General features: G+C 39.2%; 1 protein-coding gene across 3 annotated transcripts in view; it reads left to right on the forward strand.

The window, feature by feature from the left end:
* Window positions 1–14,897, forward strand: part of CNTN4 (contactin 4) — a 900,795-nt gene that overhangs the window by 746,048 nt on the left and 139,850 nt on the right. For all 3 annotated transcript variants that reach the window (XM_043587960.1, XM_043587961.1, XM_043587962.1), the window contains 2 exons: window positions 4,774–4,910; window positions 9,158–9,287. In XM_043587960.1, coding sequence (XP_043443895.1) covers window positions 4,774–4,910; window positions 9,158–9,287 — 267 coding nt within the window. The remainder of the gene's footprint in view (window positions 1–4,773; window positions 4,911–9,157; window positions 9,288–14,897) is intronic.

A 14,897-nucleotide genomic window follows, 5' to 3' on the forward strand; every position in this document is an offset into this window, starting at 1 on the left:
TCTTGGTATGTATAACATTTACAGTGTGCAAAGCGCATTCATAAATTTTGTCCATTATCTCACACAGAGACTTAATTCCTCCAGTCACATCTGTTGTATTTATTAGTGAATACCTATTAATAGAAATATGCTTGCTCTTGGCTGCCTTCACATAGTCAGCTTTTATCTTTTGTATAGAGTTTATCATTGTTACCTTTGAGAGGCTTGGCCTGATGATATTGTCATTTCCAGAAGCAAAAGTACAGTACAGAGGTGAAGAGACTCTAACTAGGGGTGTCTGAGTGAAGCACAAATTAACAGAGAACCTGGGAGACCCAAGAATTCAGTTAGTTCAAGATACAGTCTCAAGGGGCACCTGGGTGGCTCAGTCGGTTGAGCGTCCAACTTCGGCTCAGGTCATGATCTCGCGGTGTGTGAGTTCGAGCCCCGCGTCAGGCTCTGTGCTGACAATCTCCAGGCTCCAAATCCAAGACAAGATTTAGATGGCTTCAATGTAGTATTTTTCAAAGTGCATGTGTTGTTTAATCATTAAGTTCCTTTTTTTTACATCAAATTCTCTATGTTTAAAACAAAGCAAGCCTTCTCTAGTTGAAGCAAATACCTCCCAAGAGACCTCAAAGCTTTGCAAAATTGAATTTGAAACCCCCCATAGTAGGATGCTTTCCTGCCACCATGTGTTGAGTGGACCGGAGCCTGAAGTCAGAGGATGGGAGATGATAAACGCTGAACAAAGATCAAATTTGGACTCTACCTCGGGACACAGTATAAGTATTGCTGGTTAAGTATTTCAGACCACTGAAAGCTGGTCTTTCCATTCAGTGACTTCTGCAAATGGGAAGTCAGGGGTTTCAGAGGAGACTATAAGGATAAGTTGGAATACCCTCTACAGTAAGGTTTGAAAGTGAATAGTTCAAGTGCTAGTGCTGGGAACATTTGGTTTCAAGGTGAAGATAATGAGAATATATCAGTGATTCTGTGAACAATCCAAACTTCCAGTCTGGAGATAAGGATTTGGGAAGCAGCTATCCATATTTATATCCATATCCATATCCAGGTGGTAAATTGAATCCAAGTGATTGTCTTCAGGTTTATAAAACCCACTACTAATAAATTTCTTAAGCAATATTATTAGTTAAACCTCTGTATTCCCTGGAGCTGATTCATCTTCTCCAAGACTATGTCAGTAACCAGAAATAATTTCGAATGGCCACTGGATCATCTTTGCAATAGTGATTTAAATGCTTTTCCCCAGCATATGCTTTCTTTTACATTTTTAAATTTCTAAGTTCTAAGGCTCATGATGGCATTTCTTCTTATTAGAAATTTTTGGTTTTGGAGAATCAGAGATCTAGGTTGAGATGTAGATTTGAGAATTGTTTGGCCACTGAGTTCAAATTCAATCCATCAGCAGTATAAATTCTTATTGGATATGATGCTTACATGATTCCATTGGCTGGAATACACAAAGATTTAGGTAATTTCTGGCAGTTATTTTATAAAAGATTGAAATGAAAAGATTGTTCATCTATCCAAGAGACTAATGGTGTCACAAGGTCAAATCCTACATAATCATTTAACCTTATATTTGAATTTGTAGCTTGAGAACAAGATGAGATGTTACAGAGAAGGAATTCTTCTGTTTCAAATCTTGAAAGAACATGAATAGCCAAAATAGATGGTTTAATATGTGGATGTGATTCATTCTGTTTAATACGTGGGATCTACATATATTACCCAAAAAGGCATTTAAATACAACTTGGTTTCTGAAATACTAGTGCTATACCAACCTGTTCAGGTCTTCCTTAAGAGTTACTATTTATAAATGGAATCATAAAAGGTAGTTAAAACTAGATACTAAGTAATAAATACCTTAGACCCATATGCATTAGCCAACATATATATGTTATATATGTATATATATACACATATATACATATATATGTATATATATGTATATATATGTTCATATATATATACATACATATATATATATATATATATGAAATCTTGTTTTCATCATGCTCTAAAGTGGACCATTTGTTATCCAAAGACTTTGAACTAGGTGACCTGAAGAGATATGGAGAGATATAAACAATTTTCATCAGTCACAGACTGCATACAAGAAATTCACTCACTTAGATCTGATTCATCCAGTCTAAGTGAGTGGCAGCAGAAATCTTCACTGCGTGGGCATTTGCCCTATAGATCTGCAACTGGCATGTTAAAAAGTAAGATTATCTCATTCTTTGCCATTTATATAATATTATATTCTTTTCCTGATCCTGGGCCCTTGTCCAGGTATCACCTCAAAAGGAATATGTTTTTATCATTTCACATTTGTCTTCTATGAATTAATTTTACTTAAAAACAAAGTATATGATGATGTCTTACATCAGCTGAATTAGTGTGTGATTTCACCTTGACCAGCACAAATAACTACCAGTGAGCATTCTTGTCAAGCACCTTAACTTCCATAAGCCTGTTGGAAGAGACAGAATGAGCCCATGGAAGTCGTTAGTTAGAACTTTGCAAGGTGTTTGCAAAATCCTCTCAAGACTCTCCCTGCCCTGCCCCATCTCTTTTTTTTTGAGTGTGGGATGGCAAGGCTTTGCTTCCATTCCAGGTTTCTATATTTTTGAAAGAAAACAACGAATAAGCTCAAGTGTTGCAGGAAATCTGTGACATTGAAATCTCACTCTTTGCACGTGGTTTTGATGTTTCCTTTTTGAACTACAACTTGACATTGCTTCATAAGTTACATTTGCCCTTCCATTTATTTTTCCCTCAGTCTCTTTGAAAAGTTTGGCTTAGTTGTTAATATTCCACATAGATTTCTGTAGCTTTTCTTGTTTGCTTTGTTTTCATGGACTCTGTGGGGGGTAAATATTCAGCAGGTTGAATGTGAAATCAGGCACACAATTGCCGTTAGCCCTATCAGGGTTACACATCAAATTCTCCAAGCAGAGAACAGAAAAGGTATCTACCTTTTGAGCTCCCTTTGCATGAGCAGCAGGAAGATACAGAACAATGGCAGACTTGCAGCTCTTTCAAGGATGAAGGTTATAACCTTTCGTTGAAATTAATGCTTGTTGATGTTACAACTTTTTTTTTTTTGAAAATCGACCCTTTCAGCCTCCCCTCGTATGCAACAATGCATCATCCCCATCAGTAGAAAATTTGTAAAATTGTGTTTTGCTCCTTGAAAAACATGCATTTGTTTGTAGATGGGAAAAGGAGAAAGCAATATTTATTCAAGGACCTAGAGACCTCTGCTGGTAAAGTGACTTGTTGAGTGTTTTTCTAGTTTTGTTCATTAGTAAGTAGGTAAGATAGACAGCTTAGCCTCAACACTAGTAATTTCCTTTTGAATTAAATTATAGATGATTTGAAGCCTCACTCAATGAAGATTCTGAGGTCAAATCAGAAAAGAGACATGTTAAGAATATTGAGTAGCACCTTCTAATTAAATACTGATAACAATTCTAACTATTAGGTTTCTGTTGGTAGGCATTACCCTACAGAAATTGTCCTGTGAGAAGGAAACATTCCAGAATGATATCTGTGGTTCTCTTCTGCATGAACTTTGGACTAAAGGTCTTCTACTTAAGTACATTTGCCATTACAGTTAACAATAGCATGAATTGTGCTGTAGGCAAAGCTTGGTATTTATGATGACATTTTATGGAATGTGGAATTAACATTGTCTTTATTGAGAACAAGGAGAAAAAAAGCATGATTTCAACTGAAGCATGAGAAAGGTGGCATAATTTGGGTAGTGGGAGTGGTGTAGGATGGTGGGCTACCTTGAATTCCACAGTGGTAGACTGTGGGCAAGAGATGATTTCCTATGAAAGTTTTGGTAAAAATCAGGACTCATTCAGAGATTTGGGGTTCTGGAGCCATACTCTTGTGTATAACATTCTATCAATATGAAATAAGTCAATAGTAAACAATGATGTAGTCTAGAAGGAGAAAGAAGTCACAAAATTATCTATATAGTATGTAGGAGTGAAGTGTATTAGTTAGCGAGAGACTAAGCTGCTCTAATAGAGAGACCCAAAAATACATTGGCTTAAAAAAATTTTATTTCTTCCCCACATATTTCCCCAACAATCTGCTGGTGAGTCTGGGGCTACTTTGCTCTACAAAGTTATTCAAAGTCCAAGACTGATAAGTCTGCATTTTCATCCTTCGTAGCTTCTATCTCTGAGCCCAAGACTATTGCAGTTGTCACTTTTTTTTTCCCATCAATGGTATGGGGCAATGAGATTTCGGGGCAAGTATCTTTCAGTAAACAACTTGAAAGTTGATCTCACTACTTTCACACAGGTACGCTGAGCTTGAACTTAGTCACATGGTTACCTCCAATTGCAAAGCAATCTGGGAAACATAGTATGTATCTAGGAAAACATGCTCCCAGCCAGAAATGGTGGGGCAGTGTGGGATATTTCTCCTACAAAAATGGTAAAAAATAGCTACTTGGAGGAGAGGGACAGTTAATTTGGCCATATGGCAATGCTGCTTTTATTTTCTGCCTTTAGCAATTAAAAGACCAGCCACATGGGCTGCAAAAACAGGACATTCAGAGTTGGACATAGAGTGGGTTGTCTTCTAAAAGTACCCCTGAACTCTTACCCAGCCTTGAAATATGCATAACACCTGGAAAAATAATTTTATTACAAACCTACTTTTGTCCTTCGATTTCATGTGATAAAAATAGATTGAACATATACTGAATGTACATCTTTTCTTTGCTTTCTGAACTGCTATAGCTCAACCTAATTGGATTCAAGAAATAAACGATACACATGTGGCCATTGAAGAAAATGTCTTTTGGGAATGTAAAGCAAATGGAAGGCCCAAACCTACATACAGGTGGCTAAAAAATGGTGAACCACTATTAACTCGGGTAAGCCAACTGATGATAATCATATTTTAGTATTGACTGTAATGTTTCATGTGACCTCATTGTTATGGAAACAGGAAAATGATGAGTTATTTAGAAAATAATAAGCAACCAAGTGTTAATAGCAGAAAAAGTGGAAGTGAATGCAGTTGATACATAGAAACTCCATACATCCAGTTCTTCAGCCTTGTTCAATTAAGCTTCTGTACAAAATCTTTGGTTTTCATAAATTAACATCTTTGGCTGTACAATTGGAAAGTCATGCAGAAAGTCTGGAACATGTAACTGTGCTAAGAAACAAATTTGTATGTGTTCTATATAAGAGAGAGTAAGACCTCCCAGCATACAAATTCTCCTCTCAGTGTGGTTTTGTTATTCTCTTCTGTTCGTGGAGACTTCTGGACAACAACGTGATGTCCAATAAGATCACCATCAAAACACCCATTCTGCCTCCAAACACGTAGTAATGGCATATGCAAATGCAAGATTAATATTTCTGATGCAACAGAAATAGAACAAAAACTGAAAGTGATTACTGTGACTGGAGGCACTAGACTGTAGGCCTGAGGGAAGGCAGTGGTACCTGAGAGCTTGGCTTTAAAAAAGCAAAAATCCAGGGCATCTGGGTGGCTCAGTCAGTTAAGTATTGGGACTGCAGCTCAAATCACGATCACATAGTTTGTGAGTTCGAGGCCAGCATTGGGTGAACACAAGTCCTGCTGTGGTTGACCCCAACTTCTCTTTCTCCTTCTCTCCCCTTTCTGCCCCTCATAGGTATCTCTCTCTCTTTCTCTCTCTCTCTCTCTCCCTCTCTCTCTCTCTCTCTCTCTCTCTCTGGTCCTCACTAATTTGTGCCCTCTCTCTCAAAAAAAAATAAAAAAATAAAAAAGCAAAAATCCTCTCTGGAGACAGGATACAATATCCTTAGAGTAAGGGCTTGGGGTGTGAATCTTCCCCACCTATTGCTCTCCGGTGAAAGAAGCAATCACACACAGTGGTGCAAGACAGATGGAAAGTCTTGGGCCAGGATTCCCACTGGCTCCGGGCTGAGAGCTGCAGTAATTTGAGTGTCCTCACAGATCAGGACCTCACAGAATCCATGAGCAGATCTGCTTCTGGGCTGGTGACCCAGGTGATGAGGTAGAACAGCGACAAAACTGCTGATGGGAATAAAAACAAACAAAGAAAAATAACTCCTTTTCACAAATAAGCCTGTAAGCCAATATTCCAAAACATTTTCAAAAAGTTATTTTTTAGAAATTTGAACCAAACAATAGAATGGTCTAACAAAGAAATAGGAATGAGTCTGTTTAGGATGCTGAAAGAGTTAAATAAAGAACTTATGTCTAGGGGCGCCTGGGTGGCGCAGTCGGTTAAGCATCCGACTTCAGCCAGGTCACGATCTTGCGGTCCGGGAGTTCGAGCCCCGCGTCAGGCTCTGGGCTGATGGCTCAGAGCCTGGAGCCTGTTTCCGATTCTGTGTCTCCCTCTCTCTCTGCCCATCCCCCGTTCATGCTCTGTCTCTCTCTGTCCCAAAAAATAAATAAACGTTGAAAAAAAAATTAAAAAAAAAAAAAGAACTTATGTCTATGAAAATAAACAAGATATTTTGAAAAGTTAAGCAGACTGATGGTTTTTTTTTTAAGTTTATTTATTTATTTTGAGAGAGAGAACACAAGTTGGGGAGAGGGAGAGAAAGAATACCAAGCAGGATCTGGGCTGACAGTGCTCCATCTGAATGCTGGGCTTGAGCTTATGAACCGTGAGTTCCTAGCCTGAGCTAAAATTAAAAGCTATATGCTTTAAAAAAAAAAAAAAGCTATATGCTTGGGCCGCCTGGGTGGCTCAGTTGGTTGAGCATTCGACTTCAGCTCAGGTCAGAATCTCATGGTTAGAGTTTGAGCCCCACATCGGGCTCCATGCTGACAGCTCAGAGCCTGGTGCCTGCTTCAGATTCTGTGTCTCCCTCTCTCTCTGCCCCTCCCCCACTTGCACTCTGTCTCCCTCTCTCTCTCTCAAGAATAAAAGCATTAAAAAAAATAAATAAATAAATAAAAGAGCTGTATGCTTAACCACCTGAGCCACCCAGCCCCCCCCCCACACACAGATAGACTTTAAAAGAAGAAAATGTTAATTTTAGAAATATGTAACCCCTGAAATGAAAATTCTATGGAGACTATTCATTTTGTTAGGGGGAAATGATAGGTTATAATAATGTTTAAAAAGGATTTGGAAGGTGTGATTCTCAAACATTTAACAAGTGCTAACCTGTCCTGCCACTTCAAACACATTGCCTCATCTGGTATTCACAAGGAACCTTATGAGGTAAGTACTATTGCTATGCCCAATTTGCAGACAAGGAACCTGTCTTGTTTGCCTGAGGTCAGAGCAGTTTGCCTAAGGTCACATCCATCTTTAGTAAGTAATAGAGCCAGGATTCAAATATTGAAGGTCTCCTGGATTCAGAACTAACTACCAAAGTTTGCCTGAATAAGGTTTTCAGAATTGGTTATATGGAAAATAAGACTTAAGGAAAAGGAGGGGGAGGGAATATGGCCCAAAGGGAAGAAAAGTCCAAATGCTCTTTGAAAATAAATACTTCAGTAGTCACTGTCTTTCTTTGTGTTTTCTAAAAACAGACTCTGAGGCAGACATTTGTGTTCAGGAGGTATGCTGGGAAAGCTCTCAGAGCCTCACCTATGAAGGAGTCAGAGAAGCCAGGCTGGGCAGAGGTTAAACAGTGGTGCAGTTTCAATATAAGCCTACAGGGGGAGCTCTGGAGCAGAAGGCCCTTCAGAGGTTCCCAAGTTAGAGGCAAAGGGGGCAGGGGGGCGGCCTTTGTACCACTGCACCAACCAGGCATTGAATTTGGAAAGTTCTTTCTGCCAAAAGCATTACCCAGAGAGAGGGACCCAGCTGTGAGCAGTCATCAAACTTAGCAGCTTAAAGAGTAAATACCTTGGTTCTGAAAGAGCATCTGGAAAGTACTATGAGAATCTGCTATGAGAGAGGAGACATTGACATAATACAGGAATGCTCATCTAAGGGAGCAGACCCTGACAAAGAACTAGGAATGAAGCAAGGGGAGGATGAGGAGGGCCTTAATAAGAATGAGGAACAATTGTGTCCAATTTAAACTTTTCCTGTGGTATTTTCCTACTGAACTCAAATGTTCCTGAAATTTGACATTTTCCTCAGGCCCCAAGTTAAGAGGCAGGTTTTCATACTCAGATTTCCTCCACCGTAGGCGGCCCAGTGAAGAGTGCCTGCTGTGAGCAACGGTGGGTCATCAGTGCACACAAAGCAGAAAGGGGACTGTCGCCCTGTCACATACTCCTCTCCTGTCCCTGGAAGAGCTCCTGCTGACTCCATGATTCTCCCAATTATAAAAGCCAAACTCAAACCACTAAAGTGTAGGTACCCAGATAAGCAGCATTTTCCTCAATTTTATTTAACGTGAGGGAACCTGGGTACCTAGATTTGATCAGAGCCTAATAAGGTGTCTACCCTGCTAAATTGCAACCCTGCAGCAAATAGAAAACCAGTACTTCTTTTTATCTTATATTTTTTAAATGGCAGGTTCCTGGGGAGGAGGAGATCCTTTTTGGGACTTAAAAAAATTGATAATTCAAATTAGGTATCCTCAGGCTGAAAAATGAGAATGGTCTTTTGTTCAGTACATTAACTCTTCTTTCTTCCAATTGGCCTCCAGAAGATGGTCCTAAGCTTAGATTATGCCACTGACATCAACCAATATTAAATATTTGTCTCTGCTTCTATAATCTATAATATATAGATTACAATTCTCTTAACCTTCAAAGTGCTGCCTCCTCATAATCTGAATGTTTTAATACTCTGAACAGTAAATATGGTTGTATTCCCTACCCTCCTCCCCACCCCACCCCTACCACCCAGTCAGCACAAAGCCTGAGAGTACAAAAGCATTTTAAATTTCAAGTTCATCTATTTTAGAGAGGATATTAATCTGAATGGTTTCACTATTGAATCAATGAGAACTCCAGAGAGTCCTACAATTTAAATTCCATTTACCAACTGATGTACAAGGTTGTTCCATTTAGCATCTGACCTGCCACAAATTTAGTTGACAGATAAATAGATCATGTAATGTAAATTGCTTATATGATGGCTATTTTCTTCTCATTAAGCCCCTTTGATATAACATGTAGCAAAATTGCCTTAAGGTCTCAGTTGAGAAGGTCATTGTTTTGTGTTCCTCTTTTCTTTCACAGGATAGAATTCAAATTGAGCAAGGAATGCTCAACATAACAGTAGTGAACCTCTCAGATGCTGGCATGTATCAGTGTGTGGCCGAGAATAAACACGGAGTTATCTTTTCCAGCGCAGAGCTTAGTGTTATAGGTGAGTATTTATCCTGGAAAGGAAAAAAAATTTAAGTCACTAAACTAACACAAGTTTTGCTAAGCATGATGTTCAATCGAAAAAAAAAAAAAAGGTAAAGAAATCTTGAGACCAAAGATATTGCTCGAGGGAAAAGTAATGCATTCTCCAAGCAATACCGGGGACCACTTTCTTTTTTTTTTTTTTCAATATATGAAATTTATTGTCAAATTGGTTTCCATACAACACCCAGTGCTCATCCCAAAAGGTGCCCTCCTCTATACACATCACCCACCCTCCCCTCCCTTCCACCCCCCATCAACCCTCAGTTTGTTCTCAGTTTTTAAGAGTCTCTTATGCTTTGGCTCTCTCCCATTCTAACCTCTTTTTTTTTTTCCTTCCCCTCCCCCATGGGTTTCTGTTAAGTTTCTCAGAATCCACCTAAGAGTGAAAACATATGGTATCTGTCTTTCTCAGTATGGCTTATTTCACGTAGCATCACACGTTGCTACAAACAGCCATATTTCATTCTTTCTCATTGCCACGTAGTACTCCATTGTGTATATAAACCACAATTTCTTTTTCCATCCATCACTTGATAGACATTTAGGCTCTTTCCATAATTTGGCTATTGTTGAGAGTGCTGCTATAAACATTGGGGTGGGAATGCAAATTGGTGCAGCCACTCTGGAAAACAGTGTGGAGGTTCCTCAAAAAATTAAAAATAGACCTACCCTATGACCCAGCAATAGCACTGCTAGGAATTTACCCAGAGACCACTTTCTAAACCAGCCTCTACTGATGCTTCCAATGGGTAACACAGTTCCCTTGGCACCCGTTTTTATTCCTCTGTCAACCACTGTTCTAATTTGAGCAGTTTCTGAAATGCTGTGAAATCTTGATATTGTATTGATTTGCTACAAAATTCAGCTTGGAAGGAAGAAGAGTTGACTTGGTTTGGGAAGGTTGCTAGGAACAGCTGGCAAAGTGCGTCTTGTTCTTCCATATCTGAATTTATCATCGTATAGGCAAGTGTTCTGCCCCTCCAGCTACCTCTCACCATATGACCCATTTTCCCTGCTCTTCAGCTGCACTGACAGTATATGTTCCACATCTTCACCATCCTCCCTTCCTCCAAGGGCCACTGGAGCATACTGTTCCTTATGATTGAAATGCTTTTCCTGCCCTTCATTTCATTAACTCCTTCCCTTCTTCCATCTTCAGATTCCACTGTGGCTCCCTCAGAACGTCACACCTGGCCCCATGCCCAGAGCAACTTCTCCTCTTGCAGATTTTTTATTTGCCTTTTAATTGTCCTTTGTAACAGATGCCACTGTTGCATTTTACATTTGTTGTGATTTTTCTGTCTTTTTCTCCCATTGCATTTTAACTTCCCCATCATGTCAAGGACCATATTTGGTTTAAATCATTATTTTAGGGGCTCCTGGGTGGCTCAGTTAAGCATCTGACTGTGGCTCAGGTCATGATCTTGCAGTTAATGACTTGCACATCGGGCTGGGTGCTGACAGCTCAGAGCCTGGAGACTGTCTTTGGATTCTCCCTGCCCGTCTCCCATTCATGTTCTCTCCCTCTCTCTCAAAAATAAATAAACATTAAATTATTTTTTATTATTTTATTCTCAGGACTTAATGCAACAGGGAAGCACATAGTATGCACTCAGTAAATAATGCACGTAGGAATGAATGAATGTGTTAAATGATGTGCTAAATGTGTTAAACAGTTAAGAGACTGTTTTTAAAAATAAGGTATGAATTAAGTAAATATATCATTGAAAGTATAAGGGCACCTGGGTGGCTCAGTCGGTTGAGTGTGTGACTTCGGCTCAGGTCGTGATCTCACAGTTTGTGGGTTTGAGCCCTGTGTTGGCCTCACTGCTGTCAGCACAGAGCCTGGAGCCTGCTTTGGATCCTCTGTCCCGCTCTCTTTCTCTGCACCTCCCTTGCTTGTGCTCTCTGTCTCTCAAAAATAAATATGAAACATAAAAAAATAAGACAGTATAAATTAAATGAATTGGCAAACCTCTGGACATTTAAAAAAAATCCAGGCTATCAATTTGTATGTGTCCCATAGAAAAATCTTGGCTCTGAATTTGGGATTTATCTAAAGTACCTAAGCAGTAGTTCTTAGGGAGAGTGTAATAGAAAGATTATGAATGAGAGAAAAGCACACACCGGGAGCTGATATCATAAATTCTGATGATTTGACCAGCTTCCGAGTCCAAACTGTTTCTTCAGCAAGGTGTTGTTTGATGCCTAGCATGTAGAGCTTACATGGGCAGTAGATGATCTCAAAATGAATGTACTTCTTCCCTGTGCAAGTTAACAAAGGAAGGAAAAGCTTCCATGACTGTTATTGTCACCAAGTTCTTTAGCTTGGGCCAATATCCCATAGAAGACAAGAATATGTGAGAGTTCATGGTGCTGCAGCCCATTTCAGTGAAGCCTAAGGACACTCTGCATCTGGAATAAGCATGACCTTTTTGGAAGCTGCTACCTACCTCTCACTCTATTAACACTGGGAACAATAATTCCAGCTTCCTCCAGGACAAGTACGATAGTTTCACCCTGTGCCAGCTGGATCTGATTATTGGTAGTTTTAACTGACTCTTTTTGGAGCACAATTCAGCATGGTAGATTACTTAGGATTTTCTGCAAAAACAAATATGTTGTCCATTAAACATTAAGCCAACTAGTTAGAAGAAGAGCTAAAACTGAGGGTATACAGCCTAATGAATGAATCGCATTGTCCTAAGTCCCTCCAGATGAGTGCTTTCCAAATTTGAACTCTGAGAACCCCGTTACAATTTTAAAAGATTCTGTAAGTCCCTCTGTTAAAATAATAAAATTTGATAATAACAAACAACTGTACATCATGGGATATAATTATGAGGTAAGACCGAGAATAACTAGTCCCAAAAGCGGAGCTGGAAATGAAAAAGACTATCAGATTATTTTTATCTAGAGCACCTACCCATAACTGAAAACAATAGAGTGTATATGAGATGTGTGTCTGTATATCTACGTATACATTTATGTATATATTCTTATGCATAGATGAAACGTAACAGTTTAAAACAACTCCTTGCACACCCTTCTCCAGACCCTGTCCCCTCCTCCCACCAGGGTTCAAGGGCTGTGAGTTGGGAATCGTTGCTCCATCTTTTACAGAGATTTGTTTCAAATCACTTCCAACTGGAACTAATTCCAAATGAATTCTTGATCTGAGTCCTTTCTTAAGACTTTCTTACGTGCCCTGAGGTCAGCAAGCTAGAGCAGTGAAGATAAGAGGAAAATGCCTGAGAAATTATTTAACCATTCTGATCTCAACCATGTTGAATATGAGAACAATAAGGCATGTCAGGAAATGATACAGGACAAACAGTGGTAAAAATAGTAAAGGCTTCCAGGAATTCAGGAAAGAGAGTTTGGCTGATGCACTGGAATGGTCAGCTGAGCCTTGAACAGTGATTTATATTTGGACAGACAGAAAAGAGGACAAGGAATATTCCAGATCAGAGTGAAATGGCCTTAACAAAGGCTCAAAGTTATAAAATATCTGGATGGTTTCTTACACATAGAGAACCCTGGAATGTTTTCAAAAATTTTGACTCAAATACATAAAGTATATGGGCAAAGTTTTAGATAGATGGAAAACTTAATTAAGGACCAATTTTAGAGACTCTTGAGTAACAAGCTTAGAAGTTCCTTCTTTAATATTCCATTTTCTCTTCCAAAAAATCATATTAATATACTCGAAGTGAATTGAAGGATGGTTAAGTGTAAAGTGAGTAAATCCCTGAAGTTCATTTTAATTGAATGAGGGAGAAGACATTTCACTATTTTAAAATACACATAAATTAATACTGGTTAACCTGGGTAAGCTATAAATATGATTGTGTTCCACAAGTCACTTTGTGTATTACAGAATAGTAATAATTTGACTCTTTGGGGTCAAATGACTGATTTGTTATTACCTTTCTTAGAATCATGGTGAATTTGAATTGAATAAAGAAACACAAGAAAACTTTATTATCAGGAATAAAAAAGTCAGTATGTTGGTTCCAGCTATTGATCAAGTATCAGGATCTCCCAACATTAGAGAGGAGATTCCCTTTCAAGCTAGGTAATAACCCTAGAGTCATGAATAAGAGATGGTTAGGAAGCACATGTTTGATAGGCTTTTCCCTTGGTCTTGTTTTATGTGTTCTGTCTGAGTATTTAATGTGTATGTAACATATCTATATTTAATGGATTGAAACTGCTAAATATTTAACGTAGGTACTGGGTGATTTACTCACTGGATGGAAGAATAACATAGACTTTTACCTTGAGGTCAGTCTATTAGAGTAGGCCTGGTTTTGAGTACATCAAATAGAAAATGTCCTTGTTTGCGGCAACTGGGTGGCTCAGTCAGTTAAGCGTCCAACTTTGGCTCAGGTTATGATCTCACCGTTCGTGAGTTTGAGCCCCACATCGGGCCCTGTGCTGACAGCTCAGAGCCTGGATCCTGCTTCAGAATCGGTTTCTCCCCCTTTCTCTGCCCCTCCCCCACTCATATTCTCTTTCTCTCTCTCTCTCTCTCTCTCTCTCTCTCTCTCTCTCTCTCTCTCTCCCTCCCTCCCTCTCTCTTAAAAATAAATAAAACATTAAAAAAAGAAAAAATAAAAAAAAAAAAAGAAAATGTCCTTGTTTGTAATTGACCTGTCACCATTGATATTTTATTATTCCTCAAGGCATCTGTTCCCAGACTTTTTCTCCTGTATTAACTTATGTCGTGGAAGAGGTTAACTGTGTGATGTACCCCCGTGGACATCCCTGGGGTGCTGCACAATTTGCTGGGTGATGCCATCATTCTGTCCTTCTCTCCCACTCATGAAGGAATATTGGAATTGGGGTGAATACAGTCTGATAACCACGGGGAACTTGGATCTTCTATAAAATGCAATTTTAGGGGTGCCTAATGTTAGTAATTAAGGGGTGCCTTAACTTAGTTGGTTAAGTGTCAGACTTCAGGGAAGGTCATGATCTTGCAGTCTGTGAGTTTGAGCCCTGTGTTGGCTCTGTGCTGACAGCACAGAGCCTAGAGCCTGCTTCAGATTCTGTATCTGCCTCTCTCTGCTCCTGCCCCGCTTGTAGTCTGTCACTCTCTCTCAAAAATAAACAAACATAAAATTTTTTTTCATGTAATTAAAAAAAAGTAAGTTACATATTTTCTTGGTAAAAATTTAAATTTTCTACTGCAGCGTTTCTATTCATGTTTCATATCTGTGTCCACATACATGATCCTCTTGGTGTCAGGGACTGCTGATTGAATTGCCAACCTTGAGATTTTTTGTGATGCTTCAATTAGAATGCTTATGCTGTGTATATAATCATGGGGTAAGGACAAAGGACAACTGAGGTCCCAAAAGCAGAAGCAGAGATTGAGGTACCTCTGAGCCATTGAAGGAATATTCTCTAGGGAGAAGCCTATAAAAGAAAGCAAGATAGGAAAAGAGTGGAGGAGCTGCGTAAGGTCATGGTCGCAGGCAAAGTTTAGCCTATGTCTCGTCCTAGAGAGGGATATCTGGACCATAAACTGCCTCTCAGAGTTATTCCTCCCTGGAGAAGG

Source organism: Prionailurus bengalensis, chromosome A2 (assembly GCF_016509475.1).
Source record: "Prionailurus bengalensis isolate Pbe53 chromosome A2, Fcat_Pben_1.1_paternal_pri, whole genome shotgun sequence".
Classification (NCBI taxonomy): domain Eukaryota; kingdom Metazoa; phylum Chordata; class Mammalia; order Carnivora; family Felidae; genus Prionailurus; species Prionailurus bengalensis.